At 39.6% G+C, this 24,489-nt stretch overlaps 1 protein-coding gene and 1 long non-coding RNA gene across 3 annotated transcripts in view; one reads left to right on the top strand and one right to left on the bottom strand.

The window, feature by feature from the left end:
• ANGPT2 (angiopoietin 2) overlaps positions 1 to 4,262 on the bottom strand; it is a 66,482-nt gene extending 62,220 nt beyond the window's left edge. For both annotated transcript variants that reach the window (XM_049904251.1, XM_049904252.1), the window contains exon 1: positions 3,521 to 4,262. In XM_049904251.1, the coding sequence (XP_049760208.1) occupies positions 3,521 to 3,808 (288 nt within the window). In that variant the 5' untranslated portion in view covers positions 3,809 to 4,262. The remainder of the gene's footprint in view (positions 1 to 3,520) is intronic.
• A 486-nt stretch (positions 4,263 to 4,748) lies between these two features.
• Positions 4,749 to 24,489, top strand: part of LOC126087152 (uncharacterized) — a 98,823-nt gene continuing 79,082 nt past the window's right edge. The window contains exon 1 of the long non-coding RNA XR_007519663.1: positions 4,749 to 9,158. This is a non-coding gene — a long non-coding RNA (uncharacterized LOC126087152). The remainder of the gene's footprint in view (positions 9,159 to 24,489) is intronic.

Raw genomic sequence — 24,489 nt, 5'->3', positions numbered from 1 at the left:
GCTGTGTATATGCTGGGATTTTTTTCTGTACTTTAATGAACCAGCCTTTATTTCTCTGGATATACAACCACCCTTGAAAACACACACACACAAACCAAATCCCTGGCAGGAATGGGAGGACTGGTGGGCTGCATGCATCTCTGAGCTTTTAGCATCAGGTTTTCCCATTTACAGCAGTTATGTTTTAGGAGCATAACTACATTGTTCCCTGTACATCAGCTGATGAGTAGTACCTCTCCTAGCTTATTGAAAGCATATGAATTATTATTTTTTTAAAAGAAAGAAAAGGATAAGGATTCAAGTTTATAGTTCCCAGCCTGTACTTGTGGCATTTAAAAAAAAAAAAAAAAAAAGTAAAATGACAGAGGAAATTTTTACATTAATTTAAGAGGCATTAGTTGTGTTTTTCAAATCATTTTGTTTTAAAGTAACAATGAGTTTGCAGTTATTTATAAAATGTAAGTTATTCATCAGTGCGAAATAGCTGTTTATTTCCTTCCCTTATTTCCTCTTATTTAAAAAAAATACGTTTGGTCTCATAGCAAAATACAGTCCATTTGCTAAGCTATTTATCAGTTTGTATAGAATGTATTTAATACCCCCGGGACAGAGGTTTAGAATAGTTGCAGGATTAGCAAGGATGAGGGGACTTGTATTTCTTTTTTAAGCCCTGGCGTAGCTGCTGTTCTAACGATCATGAATTTATCTTATCCTTGTTTAACCACTAAGCACAAAACGAGCCTTCTCCTGTATTGTTCCATTCATGTTCCTCTGCGCTCATTTAGAAGCCTGACACTTCCTTTGGCTGGCAGATTAAAGGGCCAGTGTGGGATCTTTTGATGATGCACAAAACAGCTTTCTTAGGCTATGGTAACCACTCATAAGTAGAAATACTATTCATTTACCCTAAAATTAACCAGAAACTTTGTCTTACGTTTCTTCCTGACAAGGTTAATAGGAACTTAATAGTTTAAAGGTTTTTAGTTTAATAGTTCTTTTTCTTTTCTAAGTTAATAGTTTAATAGTTTTTTTTCTTCTCTCATTTTTTAGTGTTGATAAAAGAAAGGAAAAATGCAAACATAAAAAATAAACACCCCTAAAGAAAAGGAAATATGTAAAACATAATGAAAAACACAGAATTGTGTTTTTTCTTTCTGGGATAATCTATCAATCAATAAGTGTTAGATTGTGATGTTGATCATTTAATTACATGGCTTATCTAGCATTCCATTACAGTATATATTATTTCCTCCCTTATAAGAAAAACAGTGTTTATCATCACAGGTGACAAAACAATGAAGAAAAAAACAAGCAGAAAGGTTACATTTAATCACTTTAAGCAGGTTTCATATTTGCTTTTTTGCTTTCATTCCCAAACAAGAAGAAGGCCAGCCAAGTGAGTGCGAGTACAGATTGACTTTCTCAGGTGCACACCTCAGATCACTGACAGTGGCAGAGGGAACAGGTGCTACGCAGATAAGAAGATAAACATTGAGTCATTCTTAGTGATATTTACCTAGAGAGCTGAAGAAGGCCTTTTGAAACACCATTGTACTGCTGTTCAAATATTTACTAATTGAACCTGGGAAGGAACAGCGTTGTCCACCTAACATAGGGTTCCTTGTCCTTTTCCTTCTTTAAACAGTGTCTCAAAGACCCAAGAGAAGAGGGTAGTTTATCTAAGAAAGAAATATGAGCCTTGATTATGGAGTCTCAGGAATACTCGATGTGGGCTTCATTAAGCAAACATAATTCAGCAATCTTGCATTTGGCAAAACATTCTTTTATGTTACTGGATTGTTTAGGAAATGGCTTAGCAGCTGGGTGGATTAGAATGTTTACTACTAGATTTCTTTCATCCCTCACTGAGGCTCTGTTACCACTGGCCGTTAACCACACCACAGTAACTGCAGGGAGGTTATTAAATGTAAGCATAGCAATTTAAAGAGAAACAGAAAGAATTAAGCAGGTATTTAGGATACAGTTTATCTTTCAAATATTTGAACCAGGGTCGCTGCGTACTTTTTAAGTTCAGCATTATTATTTGCACGTCTGTGAAGTTTAGAAGATTTTAAAAAGAGCATTCTATGTGGTTCTTCTCATGAAAGGAGGAAAGCTTACTAGAAATTACTCAGAAGGGGTAGTACTTACAAAGCTATTGCTGACATCTTTTATTTTACATTGTCTTTATTTGACAGGTCTTTTTGCTACGTTATAAGTATTGTTGTTCTTTTCTTTGATTTTTAAGACACTGCTTTTGTTGTGATGACCAGGAGTGCTGACAGCATTCATTCATTTAGGCTTATAGCTCAAGTAATAATTTAGTTGTTTCCTCTCTGGAGGCAAGGGAGTTAATGAGAAACACAGATTAGCATCCAAGATCTATTCTGAGGTTGAGATAAGGTGGCCTAACAGGAGCTTATGGGGAACTGAAAGACTAAGAGGATAATTATACTTTTCTGGGGAAAGTGTTGAATGAGGCTTACAAATTTTATAAAGTTTTCATATGGCTGTAAATAGTCACATTTCTCTACTGCGTAAGCATTGTAGTGTAATGTCATCATTATAATATTTAATGATTAATCTTTTCACAGATTTTGTTTAAACTTTCTTTAGAATACATATATATAGTCCATATGAAGAAAAAATACAGGGTGATTTTGGCTTTTTTTTAATAGTTACTGGGTTTGCATGTGAAAACGATTGTTTGTGAAAGAAAAACAGAGCTTTCAATATCCTACTTTGGTCAACACTCTCTAAAAAACCTGTGGAGCTCTCGTAGCCCGAGAACAAACCGTCAGACCGTCCTGTCATGGCATAAAGTCAGCGTAGCTGGTCCTGGGCACCAGCCCACGTGGCTGTATTTTCAAAGCCAGTTGCTGGAACTGAAATGTGGCTGCAGTGTGTGAATCCCTTCAGGGCACTCAGAAAACTTAGCACCGTTTACAAATGACAAACCCTCAGGGGTAAAGCAGTGAGATTCTGAGAAACATAAGCTCTGTTTTATTTAATTTCCTCTCATTTACCAAGAGCCGTAATCTATTTTAGTAAATAAATTCAGGAAATTGGTAAAGCACTTTACTCCGTCCGTTATTTATCAGTAATTAACGTGACTGTCACATTTTTCCTGGCTCTGGGCTGCTGCACTGCTTACAGCTTCCCCTCCGTGCCCGCGGCCAGTTTATAGCGAACGTCTCTGGTAATGAGTGTTTCTGAGTTTCAACTACTTACACAAACAAAACAGCGTAGATGTTTTTCAGAGAAGTGCACTTCCTCTCCTTAACTTTAATAAAGGAAGATTTCTAACTTCAGAGATTTTCTCTGTTGAGCCTGGCATGCTTTTCAAATCTTCCTTTTCACCCATGACTACTTTACACTGGGACAGACTAAAATGATAATTCATTCAAAGATATCGGTAGCCATCTCTCTCCTGCTTTAATCCTCTTTTTTTCCAAGTTGTTAAAGCACAGTTGATCTTACGCTCCAGTTTCTCACAAAGGAAAACCGGGCTTTCTCCTACCTTCATGAGCCACTGGGTGTTGTTTTCCATGATGCTCTCCAGTACCTGCAGCCTCTGCACCGAGTCGTCATAATCCAGCGGCGCGTCCCTCTGCACAGCGTTAGACACGTAGGAGCTGGACGGGGAGCGGCAGTGGTCCGTCTCTGGCAGCAGGAAGGTGTAGCTGCAGGATCCGTGCTGAACCTGATACTGCTTTTTCCCCATGTTCTCCATGCTTCTCCGAAAGTTGCTGTAGGCTGCGGCTAAGACAAGATCACAGCTCAGAGTAAAGAAAACAATCTGCCACATTCTTCCTTCTGGTGATAAACCACCAACCGAGGGAACTCGAAGGCACACAGAGTCCAGAATGCTCGGCTGCCCTCTAGAATGCAGGGCTATGCTGCCATGGCTTGAGGTTGATCAATGAGTCTTCCCTTTCCCCCTTTTCAAGTAGCAAACCTGACTTTTAGTGCCGTCTTCTCTCTGGTCATCCGGTAAGCTGAGCCGGTGGGGAGACTAACCCTGCTCAGTGTGTTAGCTCTAAGGGTCAGCTTTGTCTCTCTTCCCAGATTCTACAGTGTCAGTATCTGAATCAATCACTTCCCTTTCCTTATATGATAAGTTGATAAGAGCAGCCAGACATGTGTAGCTAGCTGCTCCGCCCTCTTGGCTTATCCGTTATCTTCCGGTAGGAGGGTTACCAGCCAGGCAGCAGGGAGAATCGGAGCATAATGCTTGCTGTCCAACCAGGACGACACACTGCAGAAACCCTCTGGGAAAAACTGATCAGTTACGGGACCCCTGGGTATTTCATAGGCTCCACCCTAATTAAGTATTTCCTAGAGAGAGCAGTCCGTCTCTTTTGTCTGAAACTGATTTCATGATATTAAGCTGGTAAAATATCTGAGGTAATAACTTTAACTTTAAAGTACAATGAAGGTTCCTGTTTTTTCCTATAGAAAAAAATATTAGAAATATGTCAGGACTTTGGTTTATTTTTGTTATTAAAAATAAAGAGGAAGAAGCTTTGCCCTTATAAACTGCACCTTTTCATAGGGAAAATAGTTTTATTGGTAGTAGTTGATTTTTTAACTGTTAGCTAAGTATGCAAAATTTTTATTTTAAAATAGTTTGTCAGGAAGACTTGCTTTATCATATATATGTTATGTACCATAATATATTGTTTGTCATGTTAGAAAGATCAATTTTCAAGCTCTGACATTCTTTTAAAGAAAATAGCTGCTTTAGTATTCAAAATAAACTTAAAACATACTGGACTGATGAATAGTTCATTAAATCACAATAGACAGAAATCAGAATTCAAATAGAGAGTGTTGAGAATACAAATAGAGGAATATATAAACCTCTCCTTTATTATATCAGGATTTGCTCAAAACCCATCGTTTTGTAACGTATTATCCAGGACCAATGAAATTAGTCCCTTTAGGTGTTTGCCTTAGGCAAGCCACTTCACTGCTCTAATTAAGCTCTGACGTTCTTACCTGGAAAACGCGGAGTCGCACTAATATCCAAGATTTTCTGTTTCAGTCACATTGCTCTGTAACTCCTACAGGTTCTTCCTTTTCATCACCAGAATTTAATATTCAGAGATTAACGGTATGCTGACTCACTGGCCAAAGTGTGTATGTTTGTATCGGTGTGTGTATTTAGCCTTAGCAATGATCTGTTACTTCTCAGTATACAAGATTTATATACCCAGTAAGTAGTGGACTGTCTGCTACACTGACTTCAGGGTCCACATCTAACCATGAAAGCCAAGTATCAGTCTATAATGCTGAAGATAAATTCTCAGAGGATTTAAGAATTTTGCTGTTATTTCTTAGGTAAATGTGGAATTCGTATAGTGAATTTTGTATTCTCGCATTCTGTTTTCAAGAGACCTAATTAGACCTTTAAAAAAAGAATACACTCTGTTTAATACACTGACTCCCAAATTTTCTAGAGAAGAAATTTTTAACCTGAGGTCCATGAAGGGAAGGAATTCATGGGGTCCATGAACTTGGCAAGGAAGTAAAAATATCTTTTTCACTAAGCTCAAACTAAAATTTAGCCTTTGACTTCCGGAGCCGTGGTAGTGCAGTGGCTAAGAGCTCAGCAGCTAACCAAAAGGTTGGCAGTTCAAATCCACCAGCTGCTCCTTGGAAACCCTAAGAGGTGGTTCTACTCTGTCCTATAGGGTCGCTATAAGTCAGAATCAACTCAATGGCATCAGGTTTTTTTTTTTTCTTTTTTTTTTTTTTTGGTTTAATTATGAATAGGCAACAAACAACAGTGGTATTAGCAGTATCTATGACTTTTCATTAATAGAAATTATAGATACTTTTATTACGGATATCTTGAACTCTCACTTGTACTCAGGACTACATTGGTAATAGACCCAATTCTAGGTCTTGTTTAATGTCAAAATAAAGTGGCACAGATCATTTTTTTTCTGAGAAGGGATTTGTAGGCTTCTCCAGACTACCACAGGGTTCTGTGTCACAAAAACAGAGCTCTTGTGCTGAAAGGGTCACATTCGTAGAAGAGGTAGTTTGAGTGCACCAAAATTTTGGTAAATGGTTTTCACTAAGGGAAGAAGTTGAAGGAAGGAAACTCATTCAGACAATGAAATGAAGAGGGAAGTATACAGGTTCTGAAGATAAGATCTGTGTTAGAGCCCTGATTCTGTGTGACCTGGAGATATGCCTAACTTCTCTAAACCTCAGTTCCTGCTTAAGAAATGGAGATAATTCTCTCTCTGTATCATTGTCAGATTAAAATCACCCGTAATAGTAAAGGTAATACAGGAATATTCCTTGTCCCTGTGGGTACTTCCCATTAAATAGAAATCAGCCCCTCCAAAATCAGATCTTATACATGGACCATCCTCTGAATGAATGTGGTAGTGGCGCAGGGCACAAGCTTTTTCCTTCTGGTAAGTTTATTCCCCATGGGAAAAACTGTATTACCAGGTATTAATATTAATATGGGCTTCTAAAAATCATTCATCTGTCTTCAATAGGTGGTTTAAAAAAGAGGAAATAGGTAGAGAATATTCCACAAGCACTTACTGTCAGTTTTGTGTCAGACACTCTGCTAGGAACTAGGGACCTAGAGATTAATACAACTGGGTTTCAGACGAGAAGAAACTAATAGAGCGAACAAGAGAGGCCCCTGCACAGATGGGCTGTGCTAAGTGAAAGATTTGTGAGTGCACATAGAAGAATTATAATGCTGCTTCTAGAACAGATGCTATTCCTACATGCCATTGTCATGGGCACTGTCCTTTACCTGATCCCGTCAAGATCAGGGGAACGCTGGTGCTGTAGTGGTTAAGAGGTCAGCTGCTAACCAAAAGGTCTGAAGTTCAGATCCACCGCGCACTCCTCGGAAACCCTAAGGGGGCAGTTCTACTCTGTCCTTCAGGGTCACTATGAGTCAGAATCGACTTGACGGCAATGGGTTTGGGCTTGATTTGGTTTTATCAAGATCAGAACATGAAACGAGCAGCATTTTGTCAATTCCTAAATGTGAATTATTGGAACCAGAGAGTCAGGGGAAGCTCAAGTTAGACCAGAGATTAGCAAACTTTCTGTGAGAGTTAGATAGTAAATGTTTTAGGCTGTGGGCCATACGGTCTCTGTCGTAAACTATTCAACTTTGCAAGAGTAAAAGTAGCGTGAAAGCAGCCTTATACAATACATAAACAAATGAGCGTGACTGTGTTCTAATAAAACTTTATTTGTGGATACTTAAATCTGAATACCATGTAATTTTCACATGTCACAAAATATTGTTCTTTGGATTTTTTTTCAGCCAGTTGAAAATATAAAAACCATTCCTGGTTTACAGGCCGTTCAAAAACAGGCAGTGGGCTGTAGTTTTCTGACCCCAGAGTTAGACCGTAAGGAAGTCTGCCAGTGGGGAACGTGAGTGGTCACTGAGGCCACGTTAAAATGCGCAGCCAGTGTAAACAGTAAAATCTCTGACCCACAGATCACTGTGAAGCATGAGACATACCAGGGAAGGGGGATTCATGAAATGGGTAGGAACAACTGCCCGAAGAGAAAGTGCAGTTCTGGAGCTAGATATAAAATGCAACACAAGGGAGAAGTACTGGGAAGAACGACTCCAGGGTAATGCAAGACATCACACATGTGCAGGGGGCAACCTCACAGCACAGCGAGAAGCAGAAACGGCAGAGGCGCTTTGGTAGTCAGGGCTGCAGACCTAAATGTAGTAACTGGTCACTGGGGAAATGCAGAGAAGATCTGTCAATGCACGGACAGGAGACCCTAGAAGGAAACAAAGAAGATCTGAATGTAGAGCCTCAAAAAGGAAGACTGAGGCCGGATGGTGCCTTTAGCTCGCTGACTAGAAGAGCCAGTAGTTAAACCCGTTGCCGTCAGTTACAGAGATACCTGCTGTAACTGTTTAGTGAACTGTGTATAACTGTTTTACACTTTTCTCCGTGGTTTTGTTATTGGAAGAATAGTAAGCGAACAGTGCCATGCGTACTTCCACACCCTGGCCTTTTCTGAGGGATTAGAGGTTTAACATAGTCCAGAGCCTCTTCTACTCTCTAAAATAGATTTGACTGTGGTTCTCAGAGCTGTTAATTTTCAAAGGGAATCTTGAATTTTCTTCAATGACTTGCTGACAGGGTAGCTAAAGGCAGACAAAGCTATAAAATGAGAATTATTGTTACAGGCTTCGCAAATTCAGTGTGCCTCCCCAGTCAATTTTTTTTTGTTTATAAACTATTGAACAGCTGTATATGTTGCTATTTATTTTCTTAATAATGTTTGTTTTCTCCCCCGTATGATATGTCATCAGCTGACATTTCAGAGGCTCCCTTTTACTCTCAGTAAAACTGTCTCAAGTTTTAATTGTACAGTGTAACCTGTGAGAGCTGGAACTCAATGAGACTGCCTTGTTTTTCAAGTTCTCACAAGTGTCCCAGCACTGTAGTCTGAGCACTTTTCTATCTCTCATTTTAGTGGAAAATATATGGGTTTTCTTTCCCTGATGGGTTTTTCGCAGGTTTTACTGTACTTTGCCGTAACGAGGCAAGTCCTGTTTGATGGGCACCAAAAAGATCACAATTACCTACTCGCCAAAAGAAAGAGCTCAGCATTATGGAAAACCTTGACTATTTGCCTCTTTCTTTCTGTTTTCTCTGTTAAAGACATTGGGGTAAAAGCCAAAAGGGTCTCACGTTAGTTGTGGCCTCTGTCAGCCCTGCTGGCACAGTGTAAGTCCGTGGAGTACAGATTCCTTCTGTCTGAATTGTGGAGTCAGGTTGATCACAACCTTTCAAAGGCCAAGTCATCCAGAACACTTTGTGAGGCTCTTTTGGACATTTTGTCCTACTTTGAATGGTGCCAGAAACCAAAAAAGAATGCCAACTTTAAATCAGTACAAACTAGGGCGGCCCCCAAGCAGCGAAGTACCAAATGAAATTTGTGTGAGGGCGCACATGCCCTATGCATCATCCAGTAAGCCAGTTTACTATTCATCGTTTAACCTGATGAAGTATGGTTGGACAAATCAAGGGACACAAGAGGAATTGAATGGCGAGACTCCACCAGCCTGACCCAGGGAGAGAGATGGTATTGCTTTCTTCTGACTGTTAAAATCCTGATAATACATTGCAATGGTAAGCTTTGAAAAAAACCAATCCTAATTGAAAAATGCATGGGAAGTACTCAAACGTACGTAAAGGCACAACAACCTCCTGTGTTTGTAGGACGTTGTGTGCTGGAGCCTTTTTTCATCAGACCTGGACAGTGTTGTTCCTGAGTCAGTCTCATGCTTGTTCTTTTCAGTGTCACCTAGCCGTCGTCATTTTAAATCATGTCACTTTTGCCTGCAGGCCCGTAGGGGTAGTGTTTGGTACAGGCTTATTGGGCCAGCATGGCCTTAACTTTTGAAGTGTGCTATGTTGGCGTAGGAGGAAGTCTTAGTAAATACCCTGAAATGAAGCCGGGCACCGTGTTTTGTTTTGTTTTTTTAAGTCATTTGCAGTCCAGTGGGCGCACCTAAGAGCTCCGGGGCACCTAGCATGTTGACCTGAAAGGGAGATTGGCAGTCACCTTGCCTGTCTCTGCTTTCTCCTCCCTGGTCTTTCTAAAATTGAGTAAATGGAATTGGCCGACGTGTTTATATCCATCAAAACCATTAAAAAGCTCATTTAACATAAAGCTGCTGTTAGAGAAAAAGATATTTTTACTACTTTTTTTCCCAAAATTGTATGTAGTGATTAATAAGAGCTAAAGAAGCCACAGCAGGCAAGAGTGTTTCACTTCTCTGAAGCAGCCTCTTTATGTAGTGATCCCTTTATAAGCTCCATGGAAGATCACTATTTCTACTTCATTTTGATATAAGTTAAATGGAAACTGAAAAGCCGCAAACAGAGTGGAGAGTCTTTTGCAAAAACTTCGGTGTGTCAACGGTTACCACTTTCCAGAGTTGCCAGTCATGTTGAACCAATTCTAAACCCTCCATCTGGAACACTGTAAAAGTTAATTCCTAGTCCTGAGATTTGGAAAAAAGTACCAAAGAAAAGCCCCTTAAAGTTATGTGAACATAGAAGAGAAAGAAAAAAAGTTATAAACACACATACATAACCACATGAGGTAGATATTGTCCCCTTAGATAAAGAAGTCAAGGCTCAGTGAGGGAGGTGAAATGACCCGCCAGAATTTACTCAGCCAAATACATCTATGTGCTTTTCTTTTCTATCAATAGTGATGAATTTAAGGAGAGTTTAAAGCAATCCTTTTTACCCCTATTTTATCATGACAAAATTCAGCTGTCAAGGATTAAGAATCACGGTTTAGGACTGGCTGTCACTTGTGTGCAGCACAGACACACTAGTGAGTGAGTCCATTTTACTGCCAAAAACTTTTGTGGCCTTTGGGCACCTTGACCCAGAGCAGCTGCGTAACGTACGGGAGACCACCGTGTACACACTTCTGCGTAACGTACGGGAGACCACCGTGTACGCACTTAAGTGTCAAGGACCTGTGAGATCTATAAACAAAAGTCATGCTAGGAGCGCACATATCAGTGTCTTAATGAAAACTTTAAATTAAATTGTTACTCACCAGCTTAACATAGAATCCCTGGAAATTTAATGTATTGGCTAAATGCAGAAACTAAGCTTTTATACATATCCTAGCTACAGTTTTTCAGCTTTAATAATTCTGTTTCCTTTATTTACTTCTTTAATTCATCCAGTGTAAGTACCTGGAGGAGCCTGCTGTACCTTTTAGAATATAAACAGTTTCTGAAATGAAGTATAAAACCAAGTTTCGCATGATTTCCTGTTCTGGTTACAATTAACTATATACAGCATTTGACATAAAATAGCTGGCCCAATCAATTTAGAGCATAAATTAAATGTTGTCTGCTGAGAAACAGGCATTGGCTCCATAGATTTCACCTTTGTAAAAGGTGAGGAAGTGTATATTTTGTTAAAATAAGTATCTAACTGCCAAAGGAGGAGAAAAAGCTCTTTGCCAGATGTGTTTTCAGGCAATTTCCTTTCCTGGGAAACAGCCATTTCCCCTGCACTGCCATCATGTTTTTATTCTGTGGAGTAGACAGAGTGAGTGCCGTAAAGGACAGATGCCCAGATATCATCAACCTTATCTTTGACAATTATCTTCCTTCTTGCAGCTGTGTAACTTCTCTTTGACAGAGAACCACAGAAACTATTTGTTACAGGGTTAGTATTGATGGAGAAATGAGAGTTAATAATATGAGGAAATCTTTCTTTTTCGTGTGGTTTCCCAGGTGGTTGCCCTTCAGACTTAGGTTAGTTCAATTAGAAAGGTACCAAGTATGCATCCATTGTAACTTTCTGAGTGTTTACCGTAAAATTAGGTCTGAAAGGCATTTACAGAAGGTAGGTTTTTTTAAAGAACTCTAAGCGATTCCTCAATCTTTTACAATTTATACTTCTGTGAACAAGCATATCATCTGTTTAAGAATTTTATATTTTAAAGCTGCAGTGTCTATAATATATAACTTTAAGGACTAAAAACTTGGGAAACATCCAAGTAGTTTGTTTTTTAGATTTCACCATAAATTCCCTGAATTTTTAGGAACAAGCCCTCTGTTTTTAGTTTATGTAATTCTCCTACTAAATAAAGTTATCTCAAGCGTTGTTTGATTTTAAAATATTGTTTTTATTCTCTAATGTTTTTATGGAATAATTTATCTTCCCATCAGCTAAACAAATGCCAAAAAGGTCAAGATACAAGTCACAACTTTAAAAAGGCAGTGAATGAAAATTGTAAAACAATGGATGAGTGCAATCAGCTGATAATTTTCTTGCCAGTAATTTTGTGTCCTGTTTTCTCCACATAGAAAACATGCTGAGCATTTTCTTTAAATGGATTGATGTCAGTAATTCTTGTTTTACCCACGACCTATGTTAAGTCAAATAAAATATTTCTTTTAGTAAACACAGTATTTTACTAGAGGTTTTGATGTGGGCTTCTTAAGCAGCTATCATTTTACATTATCTGTTCCTAAATTCAATTTAACGACGTTGCAGAGAACTCAAATTTTATTGCTTCTGAAAAATTTGCTCAGTGTCTTTGTCATGATCATCCCACTGGGCACTATCTGAATGTCTCATTAGAATGAGGTTTCATTTGAAAGTGGCTTAATGCCATCCAGGGTAATCTTTGTTTAATCTAAATTTATACAATTTTTATCTTAATTAGTGAGAAACCTTTTTAAAAAAGAGAGAGAGAAATGTTATATGTGCTGTTTGCCTAAAGATATATTATTTGTCTTGGTTACAGGTTAACATTAATAAATTTGCTTATGTCACAGAAGTAAAAACAGCACATGACCTCCTTCTGGTATTCCTATCCCTCTGGCTTACTGGATATAAAAAATTCTTCCTGTGGGAAATTAGTCTTGATTATGAACTTACACATACAAAAAGTAGTTTTTGAAGAATTATAGTTTTGAAAACTTATATTAGAATTAGAATGCATAGTTTGTACATAAAAGGAAGTGATGTTTGCATTTCAGTGTGTAAAAATATTCAGCATCATTCTTGTTCCTTGGCGAGTTTATGTGCAGTTGCCTGGTGATGGTTCAGGCTATCCCTGATAATCTGAGGTGCGTACTCTACTTTTCTCTTAAGCCTTGCCTCAGGAAATTTGTTTAGGACTTCATTAATAATAAACTGCATTTCCCCAGAGTGTTCCGTTTTGAGGTAAGGGTCTAAATTCAAAGAAAGACTGATATAAAAGAGAAAATAAGAGGAAGTAAACTATACAAAGACTGTAAAGAGAGGACATTTATAGCAATATTAAGGAACCTAGTTCCTGACATCTGTTTCCCTCAAAAAAAAGATTTTTTTCACCAATGTTTTTTAAAAGCTCTAAAACTATTTAGTAGAATATTTACATTAAAAAAATTATGTACTTTTCCCCAAAATCCTGATGCGTATTTCAATGACCCTTTTTATTTATAGGTCAAAAAGCCTTGGCCACAACAAAAATTAAATAAACAAAAAAACTACAGAGATGGTACCTATACAAGAATGCACATAGCAAAGCTACTTTTAATACTCACCTACTCCCTCTGCTGGCCCTGATCAGGTAACAGGCAAAACTGTCCGTGTTTTTATCAGAGTCGTTGACACAAATGGTCACTAGCAACCAATATACAACCTGAATGTTTTCATTTCAGTGCACAGGAACACTACACCCCATGCAAAGGTTAAGCACATACAGCTGCACATGTGTGTTCACACACACACACACAGAATAAAAATTATTTTTAAGCATTTACTTTGCACACTCAGAGCCACAATTTATTTCTGTATCCTCCAAGTGATAAAATTATTACCCAAATAAGTGAAGTCATGCTGTTTTGACAGTAGGGAAAGTGGAGGCCTGTATGTCTGTCTCCATAAGGAGTGAGTTTAAAGGGAGCTCACAGCCTGATGAGGCAGAGACAGACACGCAGTGAAGAATGCCATGACAAGCGCCAGGCAGGTGTTGTATAAGGTGCTGCTAGTTTAGAGCAGGGGCACCTGCACAGGGAAGGTATAAATCAAACAGTCGAGTAATTTCCATGTTTGTTTACATCAAATAGTTTACTTATTTAAAAAGAGCCCACTTCCCCTCAAAAAGAGAGAGCAAGAAGTCAAGAGTGAGGAAAATTATACTCCAGGTAGAGAAAATAGTTTGTGCAATTAAGAAGGACTGAACTGAAATTAAGTATGACCAGGCAAAGAGGGCACAAAAGGGGATGAACCTGCAGAGACCATCAGGGACGGCTCATGAAGGGTCTTGTTTAGGATCTGGACTTTATCCTGCAGGAAATGCAAACCCAATGAAGTGCTTTAAGCAGAGGAGTGGCCTAATGAGATTTTGAAAGGCCACTCGAGTGCTGCTTGGAGAAGAGGTTGGAAGATAAGACTAGAGGAAGAGAGACCAGGTGAGAGGCTATTACAGGCAAACCCCAGGTTACAAACGAGATCCATTCCTAAGTGTCTTGAAATCAAATTTGTAGGTAAGTCGGAACAGGTACACACAATTCTCAATGTCAGTTGGTTAAATGTTTGTCTTAGCATATAGTATATATTTTACCTTTCCCTGCGTGTAAAACACTTAAGAAGCACGTCGAAACTGCACGATGTTTTCATGAGCGTCACCAAGTAGTGTGTGCGTTTGCTATTACAAGCTATTGTATTTAACTCAAATTTTTAATATAACAGGTTTTATGGCAGTCTGTTCTTAAGTGTGAGTTTCCCATAATTTGGACGTTCTTAACCCAGAGACTTAACTGTAATAGGCTTTATGGCTGTCCGTTCTCTAGTACAAGTTGTCCATAAGTCAGATGTTCATAACCTGAGGACTGCCTGCACAGTAATTCCAGTCAGATGTTATGGTGACCTAAACTATAATATTAACATAAGGCTCAAGAATATTTAAGAGGGACAATCAATAGGACTTCTAGATTAATTGGGTATGGAGATTCCAGTAAAAATTGGTGAGGTAATTAGGATGGACTCTTCCACTTAGGACAGCTAAAAATGCTAGATAAACTAATAAAAACATTTTAAATGCATCAAAGATTGGACAAGATAATAAGAAAATATCAGGCCAAAACTCTAAGTGAAAGCAGGAACCTAGGAAATTAGGTGGAATATTAAATAGCTTTTACCCTGAAGGCATTTGCCAAAGCTGGCAAATTTAAGCTTCCCTTTTAAAGGCGTGAGTGGATTGGGCGAGAAGACAAAGGACCCAAATAAATTGGAAAATCTAATAAGAGACCTCCTTCCATAAACATGAGACCCCAAAAGATTCTTCTCTCAGTATCAGGGCGAAGCAGAAGTAAGTCTGTCCATCTCCACAAGGGAATGTAAAAAAAATATGCTTTGTGGTTAAGCAGAACAGAAAAGGGGAAGCCCATTCCTGAGAATCGTAACCACAAGCTCACTCTTTCTAGTTTTATACTCCAAATTACGTAGTCGACAAATACCTCAAGCCATAGGTCATGATTCTAAAGTGGTCCCAGCCTGATACTAGTGCCAGGTTCCCTACCCCCTACAGTCCCTGGTCCATGGTAGAAGCAAAGGAGAGTCCTTTCTGAAAGAACGCACCTTTAGCATGTCTCACATAATTCTCACAGATAATTTCCCAAGGAAATTGAGCAACTCGCAGGCAAAAATAAATAAGCACACAAGAAAACACAGTACCATAAGCAAAAATCAGCAGATAGAAGAAATAGCAAAAACTTCATATACTGAAGTTATCAGACACATTTTTAAAATAACTTTTCCTACCATATTTAAATGTATAAAATAAAATTTTAGAAACACCTAAAGGGGACAGAAAACTAAAATAAAAACAAAAATGACAAAAACATGTAGACTTAAAAAAGAAAACTTAAAGAAATAAATACAATACCTGAAATTTATAATTCAAGGGTCATGTTTAACAAAAGATTAGAGACATCTGAAGAGATAATGAGTTGAAAGAGTGTAGAACAGAGGCAAAGGAAAGAGATTGAAAGACATGAAGGATGGAGTGAGAAGGTCTAACAAAAGTCTAATTAGAATTCCAGAAGGAGAAAATACAGAGAAAGGGGCAGACAGTGTACCTGTTCCTCACTTCTATTTCATTATCTGACATTTCACATTCACAACAATAGTAAAAAATATCTATCCAACTCTTTTGCCCATTAACGACATGTGTCTGGCAGTAATGAACGCTGAGGCGTGAGGCGAGAGTAATGCTGGCTGTGATGGTTAAGGTTATGTGTCAGCTTGGCTGGGCCGTGATTCTCTGTGGTTTGGCAGTTATGTAAGGATGTAATTTGGGTGTTATGTAATGATGTAGTCATCCTCCACTTTGTGATCTGATGTAGTCATTCTCCATTTTCGCATAACAACCTGGTCTTTAGAATCTAACAATGTTGATAAGTGAGGAGTGGGTGTATATGAAAAGATAATGGCTGAAAATTTTCCCACAGTGATTAAAGATACCAAACCACAGATTCCAGAAGCTCAATGAATGACAAACAAGGTAAATGAAAAGACTGGATAAGGCAGTAAGAAAGAAGAGTCAAGAATTAATGATTCTTACATTTCTGGATTTGCAGTTGGATGAATGGTGATACTAGAGACACACAAGAGGAGAGGAAAGCTAGTCAGGGAGGCGATGGCTGCAGCTTTGTATAGGCACAGTTTTAATTGTTTATGAAACATCCGCATAGAGCTTTCCTGTTGAATATATGGGTGCAAATCTAAAGAGAATAATCTGGGCTGAAAGCAGGAAAACCCATTTTCATGATGAGTATCAATGTCAGTCTTGTTAGAGAAATTAACATTAATCAAGCCCAAGCCTGTTACCATCAAGTTGAGTCCGACTCATTCGACCCTATAGGACAGAGCAGAACTGCCCTATAGGGTTTCCAAGGCTGTCAGTCTTTACAGAAGCAGACTGCCACGTCTTTCTCCTGCAGAGTGGCTGGTGGGTTCAAACTACTGACCTGTCAGTTAGCAGCCGGCCTGCCAGTTAGCAGCTGAGCGCTTAACCTTTGTGCCACCAGGGCTCCTAATATTAAATAGTATATGAAATGAATGAAATGGAAAAATGTAAATTACATAAAATCTTAACATGCAGGTTCTTCTAAAAACTGGTATATGAAATGAATGAAAAAGTATGAATGAAATGGAAAAACGTAAATTACATAAAATCTTAAGATGTGGGTTCTTCTAGATAAAGTTAACAAGTGCCTCAACCAACAGGGATGCTTTTCCACTAGTGAAGGTTCTGCAGATTTTGTCATGTTGTTCTGTTCTCTGTATTCCTGTTTGGCCTAGAAGAGGTCGATAAAAATAATAAATAAAGAAGACCCAATCTGGTCAGTAAAAGGCTATTTCATAGTATCTGTGAGTTTTTATAAGTAATTGAAAATAGTGTAAAACCTGCAAGATACAATTACTAGTATGGTAAATTTTCATAAATTTCTCATTTCTTTGAGAGCCTCCAAAAAAATTAGTAATAAAAAAGGAATTACAAATACATTCCTGCTTTTCAGCCTCCACTAAACACGGTAACCATTTGCTTCTTCTGCTTGCTATTTAGTTTAAGGTGGAAGAGCAGTCCTGGAGCTCTGTGTTTTAATGATGTGATAACCATGCAAAGCTTCATTTTGGAACAGTAAAACTGTTTCTCGGAAGTCCTAAAGCTCGTGAATTGCAGTCATACTTGTGTAAGATTGTATTTCTTCATAAAGGCCCAGTTCAAATATTTCTTCCACTAGGAAGCTGCCCTGGAGGAGGAATGGACCTGGCCACCCTCTGTGCCCCTGTTGCACTTTGTCCGTGGCAGTATGTCGTGAGGTTAGTCGAAATGGCTTATCATCTCCCCTCAACTGTGAACTCGTTAAAGTCCGAGGCCAGGCCTTATTAGGGTCCTGCTGCCGTCTGCTTTGAAATGCCATCTGTGCATTCATCCCAGTAACACCTGTGCAGACAAAGGGAGTGGTCTACGTGATGAAACCTCAGACACCGATGCCGGGATCTGATTCTGCAGAAGTACCTGTCTCAGCTGCTTGCTGAACAGTCCTCTTCCCCATGAACCCTGAAATTTCTGCTACTGGAGTCATGCTCACTTTAGTCATCGCCATCTCAGGTTCCTGCTGTGGTGAAGATAACCACGATGCTGCTGGAAACCCTGAACTAATGGCAATGGGAAGTAGCTGGACACCTTTTCTCACGTCTTAGCGCCTCTGCGATGTCCTTCTTACTTTGGGGCTGGTGTACTGCTGTGTGGTTTTCATTGGGCCTCTCTTCTTATCGCCTCATTTGCTCTAGAGCCTGTTGCGTTTGAATGAAGCCACTAAACGTGTAGGTGATTTACTCAAAGTTGAATTAATTTACCAAGTGCACAGCACCTGACACAGAATTTTTGCCCCGAGACAAACACGTTCCTCAATTCTGAATGTACAGAGCATGACTGATTGCCTAATAAATATGCTGGAACTTATATCTAAGAGAAAGTGTTATCCTTCAGAATAATTTTATGAGATTACTTATACTCATTCTGCTGCCCTTTTTGGAGAACTGCTATAAGCCAAAGGACTTGCATTTGAGTATCATCTGTGTTGGTAAATTTTTACTCTCTAATAAGAGCCCTGGTGGTGCAGTGGTTAAGTGCTCAGCTGCTAACTGAACGGTCAGCAGTTCGAACCCATGAGCTGCTCCATGGGAGAAAAATGCGGCAGTCTGCTTCCATAAAGATTACAGCCTTGAGAGCCCTACAGGCAATTCTCCTCGGTCGTATAGGGCCTCTGTGAGTCGGAATTGACTCAGCGGCATGGGATTGGGTTTTGTTTGGGTAAGAGCAGAATAATTTTTTTTTTTTTTAATTTTAATTGTTCTTTAAGTGAAAGTTTACAAATCAAGTCAGTCTCTTATACAAAAATATTTATACACCATGTTATATGCTCCTAGTTGCTCTCCTCCTAATGAGACAGCACACTCCTTCCCTCCACTCCCTATTTTTGTGTCCCTTCGGCCAGCTTCTGACCCCCTCTGCCCTCCCATCTCCCTCCAGACAGGAGCTGCCCACATAGTCTCATGTGTCTACTTGAGCCAAGAAGCTCACTCTTCCCCAGTATCATTTTCTGTCCCATAATCCAGTCCAATCCCTGTCTGAAGAGTTGGCTTTGGGAATGGTTCCTGTCTTGGGCTAACAGAAGGTCTGGGGACCATGACCTCCGGGGTCCATCTAGTCTCAGTCAGACCGTTGAGTATGGTATTTTATAAGAATTTGAGGTCGGCATCCCACTGCTCTCCTGCTCCCTCAGGGGTTCTCTATCGTATTTCCTGTCAGGGCAGCCATTGGTTGTGGCACCATCTAGTTCTTCTGGCCTCAGGCTGATGTAGTCTCTGGTCTGTGGGGCCCTTTCTGTCTCTTGGGCTCATAATTACCTTGTGTCTTTAGTGTTCTTCATTCTCCTTTAGGAGCAGAGTAATTTTTAAGTTGCCCCGAAAATACAGTTGTGTGTTAAGTTTAGTAGATGACTACACACAGTATTGTCAGTTGTATCATATTGGAGTCCCATCATTTTGTGTTATAGTATTAAAAAGTTCCATCATTTCAATAAATGCGAAAGATATTGTGCTAGTTGTAGAAGAAATGCAAGTTAAGGAATTCTCAATGACCTTTAAGTTTAGCAAGAGTTTAAGTTGATTCTCCTTCGTTTTTTCACAGACCTAAATGATACAGAGCCTAATTAATCCAGGCTTTATGCCTTCCACATGCCTGCAGAGTAGCTCTAGGAAAAGTCAAATGATTCTGAGATTGAGTGATATAGAGAACAGGGTTGTCTTTGCCTGTCTATCCTCCCATGAGACCTCAAAAAAATCTCATGTATTTCTAAATTTGAGATGAGTGGTTTTCCTGTCAAGTTTGGAGAGCCTCACTCAATAGCAAGTAGATCAGAAGTGGTCTCTCTTCTTACCAAAGCTAAAAATACCACACTGGCATTATTTCCCACACTCCTGACTGTCTTGGTAAACATGTGGACCGTGATCTTTGAGAAGAGTAAGTCTGAACCATCATGATGGCAGACACTGTTCATGGGAGAGGAAAATGGTTGGAAATTCTTTCCCAAACTGGTATTTCTAGGAAAACACTCAGCCAGAGCTTGCAGCTGTTCACTATCCAATATCAATTCTAAACAGCATTTTAGTTGGCAAAAGAAAAGTGAAAAAACAATAATACTTGAAGCCTAAAACTTTGGGAAAGCCCTTTCCATAATGTGTTTATTTAAGGGCTTAAAAATATGCCTGTTTTCAGAAAATAAGAGCTAATACCCAACTTTTCTAAGTTTATGTTTTCAGAGTGCATTGTAAATGTTTTAATGATTAAAAGAGAAAAACACTTCATGATCATTTTCTAAATATACTTCAAATTCCACTCATTATGTAATTAGGTTTTTCCATATTTTTTCACAGTAGACTATTTCACTGCTACCAAATTGCCAGTAACTGGGAGAAAATAGAAAGAATAGAATCAAACGTAGCTTAGCGATAAAAACTTTGTATGGAAGATGTACTCGTGTCAGCTGAGTGGAACCTAGGATTGTGGTGTGACAGACTGAAAAGTCCAGCTCTCCACAGAGAGAAGAGTTAACACGCATAAAATGAGCGAGCCTGTTTTAAGGGTGAGCAGACCCTTCTTCAAGCATCTCTCTAAGGGCGTGAACAAATGCACCACTTCTCAGGAAAGACGAGTCAGGTAAACACGAAAGACAGATGACACCTTATACAGTTCAAGCTCAGAAACTGTTCTGAGTACAGCTGATTGGAAATAGATTAGACACTGGGAGTATACTTGGGCTTCTCTGTGTCATAGATTGATGATTTCTGAAGCTACTTCACGGGCCAGTCTATATGTTATTTTATACATTCAACATACATTCAAAATATTACTTTATCGTGTTGGCAATCCCCGCCTTGCCTAGCACAATGCCTTGCTGAATCGTAGGTGCCCAACAATTTTGTTAAGCATGGTTTGAGGAGAAAGGATTGAGAAAAATAACTGGCAAAGTGTCGTATGAAAGATTCCATAGATGTTGTAAATATACAAAAGCATACACACACAAATATTTACCGAACACTTTGGAAACCCTGGTGGCATAGTGGTTAAGTGTTACGGCTACTAACCAAAAGGTTAGCGGTTCGAATCCACCAAGTACTCCTTGGAAACTCTATGGGGCAGTTCTGCTCTGTCCTATAGGGTCACTATGAGTCAAAATTGACTTGATGGCAATGGGTTTGGTTTTTCCATGTGCCTGTGAGGCACTTACAGGTTAGTACAGGGCGAGGCATTAAATAAATACACAATGAACCTGGCTAAGGGAATAGAAAGTGGTGGAGATGGGGCTTGTATAGATAAGGCAGTCAACACATGTGTCTTGAATGAGACCCTGAATGAAGAAAGACAGTGAGCCATATGGATAGTTCTAGGAAGAACCCTTTGCCCTCGAGTCGATTCTGACTCATAGCAACCTGACAGAACAGAGTAGAACTACCCTGTAAGATTTCAAAGGCTGTAATCTTTACAGAAACAGACTGGCACATCTTTTTCCCATAGAGTGGCTAGTGGGTTCAAACTACTAACCTTTTGTTTAGCAACCGAGTACTTAACCACTGCTCCACCAGGGCTCTTTTCTGGGAAGAAGCAAAACCCAAAACCAAACCCACTGCCATCGAGTCAATTCCTGCTCTGTAGGACAGAGTAGAACTGCCCCGTGGGGTTTCCAAGGCAGTGTCTCTATGGAAGCAGACAGCCACATCTTTCTCCCACCAACCTTTTGGTTAGCAGCTGGGTCTTTAACCACTGCGCCACCAGGTCTCCTTCCTAGGAAGAACAGTAAGTATAAAGTCCCTTAGGTAAGAAGTATGCTGGAGGAAAGCCGGGGAGCCAGTGTGAGAAGAGGGGAACGATAAGGCCTAGGTGGTAAGAAATGAGGCCTTTCAGGCGTAATAGTCATTCCTATGTTTTATAAATTGTGCGGTATCTTAGGTAAGCTATTCTGTGGAAAAGTCCCACACACTAACAATCAAAGGAGGAAGCTGTATGTAGCTTCACTGTCTCAGAGTCCTTTTTGTTCTAGAATTTTTTGTGAAGCACCATCTTCTTTGGCACTTGGTCTCACTTATTGTATATACCTGCTATTATCCTAAATTTTGATTTTTTTTTGCCACTTTTGGGTGGGTGGGCGGGCTTCATTTGGTGGCTGTTTCAAGGTTCGGTGTCTAAATCTGATTACACTTGGGACCTCTCACTGGTCTAATGGGTGCCTTGTTTATTCAGCAATATTTGCCGTCTATGCCGTCATTTTTAATACCCTCACCGCCTTCCTACATTCCTGCCGTGGTCACTCTCAGACAGTCTTGCTAGTTTTCAGGCTTGTTTGTAATTGAAACCCTCAGATTTGTACACTGAATTTGTAATTTAAAAAATCACAAATTGGATTTAAAATCAGTGCACACCTTTAAAATAATCCTACCTCAGGGAAGAGGGAAGGGCTTTAAAGTTTGTCTGGTCCAGCCACCCATCTGAGATTTGAATTCCTCCTCTGTCTGAGTGTTTACATCCATATCGCAATCTAGGCTTTAGTGAACGTGACAAAGTGAAAAGCGAATGCAAACAAAAATTACCCACAAAGCATGTCCCGACTGATTTCAGAGGATAGCAGATAGAGGTTATTGCTGGAAGAGCTCTGTTTGGACTAATTCTTTTTCTTTTTAATCTACTTAACCCAATCCTTTCAGCTAACTCCAGACCTGTAACAAACTTATGACTAGAACGCAATTCATCCCAGTCCTAGCTCTTTCAGACGTTGTAACTAGGGGTCGGGAGGAGGCTGATCTTTAAAACATTTCTTAGCCTTGGCCACAGCTTCTCCAAAATTTGACAATACGCGGTTTGTAGTGATTTTACAATAAAATGGTCCTGCCCTGCTTGCATTTTCCAAATACGGCCAACCCATTTGGACAAAACTTAGCCGTTTTGGAAAGACTGTGCTTGCAAACACATTTCTTTCCTAAACAAATGTGTTGAGTAAAAAATGGTGTTCCCTAGTTACATAAAAAACCGGTACCCAGTTGCCTTTGAGTTGATGCCGACTCAGGACGACCCCGTGTGTTCAGAGTAGAGCTGCGCTCCGTTGGACTCCGTCGGTTATGACCTTTGGACGTCGATGACCAGGGCCGTCTTCCAAGGTTTCTCTGGATGCGCTTGAGTGCCAGCCTTTTTGGTTGGTCGTCACACACTTAGGTATTCGCGCCACCCAGGGACTCCCTAGTTAAATAATTATCCCATATTTAATTAACAAAACAGAGACCGTCACAGAAGTGCCTAAGAGCCTAAAAAACCAAAAACCAAACCTGTTGCCTTGAGTCAATTCCGACTCACAGCGACCCTATAGAAGCCCATATAAAATATAGGAAACTTCATGTTGAGTCTAATTTGCAGTTTTGATTAACAGGGATAAGTGAATTAGCGGCTAGCTCATCTCTACCTTACCCCGTTTCCACATTCTTGGCAGCACAATAAGAATAAAATTTTGTAAGTATGAACTATTCGTCAGTAATTCGGATTGAGTATTGGTGGTAAAACTGTATTTTTCTACTATCATCAGACTAGTACGCAATGTCTTTATTTTCTGAGTTTTCCTGTGTCAAATAAGTGACTTGTCAGCACTGCAGAGAACTTCCTTCTCCCTAATTGAAATTCCATAAGGAAAAGATACATGGGTTTAACTAATACGCATTCAGAGTGAGGTATGTTCTGGGTTGTACATGAAGCGGGAGCTTTGCCCATCCACGGTGACGTGCCCTTAGTTGTCCCTTCAGTTTCCTGTTTAAATGAGACAGTTTGGGAGGTAGAATGTGACCGTGGTCACCACAGCTGGAGTTGTGACCCCGTGCAGTCACAACTGTCTGAGAGTCCCTTCCCATGGACGCTGCCTCATCCTAAATTCCGCGTTGCTGAGTTTTGCACTGCAGCGGAGACCTGTCTCCCCACCTATGTTTGCTCCTGCTGTTTGACTTCTGGCTCCTAAAACGTGTGATTATGAAGCTGTAGGTCTCCCTGTTCCTCCTCCCCAGTTTTGCCTTTCTAAATGTCGTAAGATGAGAATATAGTTTCTTTTCTTTATCAAAGTTTATTTCTGACATTAGACATCGCTTCCACCTTAATTATTTCAGTTGGATTCCCCTACACGTTTAAATATCCCTTTTTCTGTATTGTCCATAAAAGAGAGAGAAATTATATTTCACTCTCCCCACCCCACACACACTTTATAAAATAAAGTGTGATGGCTGAAAAAGTTGGCCTATTCTTTATGACCAATTATGCCGTGGGATTGCAGGGCAGATATTTTTAAAAACAGTACAGTCAGTTTCTATAACATGGCAGTAAGTGGCGTTCATTTTTCTAATTGCACATCTTTATGTTATCCAGGAGTCCAGTAGTCGCTTTAACTGTAAACATTTTTCTCAAAGCAAATGAAGGCATCCTTTCTGTAAAATAGACATTTGGACAAAAATACAACTGGGACAAACTAAATTTCTCAAGCGATTCTGAAAAGATAGTTTCACCTACATAAAATATACTCCCTTCTAACCCCCTGCCTTTAAAGAGGGATCCCAGGACCACCCTGTTATCATTGTTCCTACCTTGCTAGAATCCTCCGAGCCTCTACACCATTCGTTGTAAATTATTTCCATGGTTAAAGCCCACGCCCCCTCAGCCCTCACGTGGAGTTTGTATGGAATGAGCCCATCATTCATTCAACAAATAATAATTATTGACCATCTGCTATATGCCAGTCAGAAATGCATATATGAGAATGTTTCAGGCAAAAAGAACACAAAATAAAGGCAAACGTGAGGAAAAGATCAGAGTGTGTATAAGAAACCATGA

The sequence above is a fragment of the Elephas maximus genome, chromosome 12 (genome assembly GCF_024166365.1).
Source record: "Elephas maximus indicus isolate mEleMax1 chromosome 12, mEleMax1 primary haplotype, whole genome shotgun sequence".
NCBI classification, from domain to species: domain Eukaryota; kingdom Metazoa; phylum Chordata; class Mammalia; order Proboscidea; family Elephantidae; genus Elephas; species Elephas maximus.
This window is presented reverse-complemented; position numbering and strand designations above follow the sequence as displayed.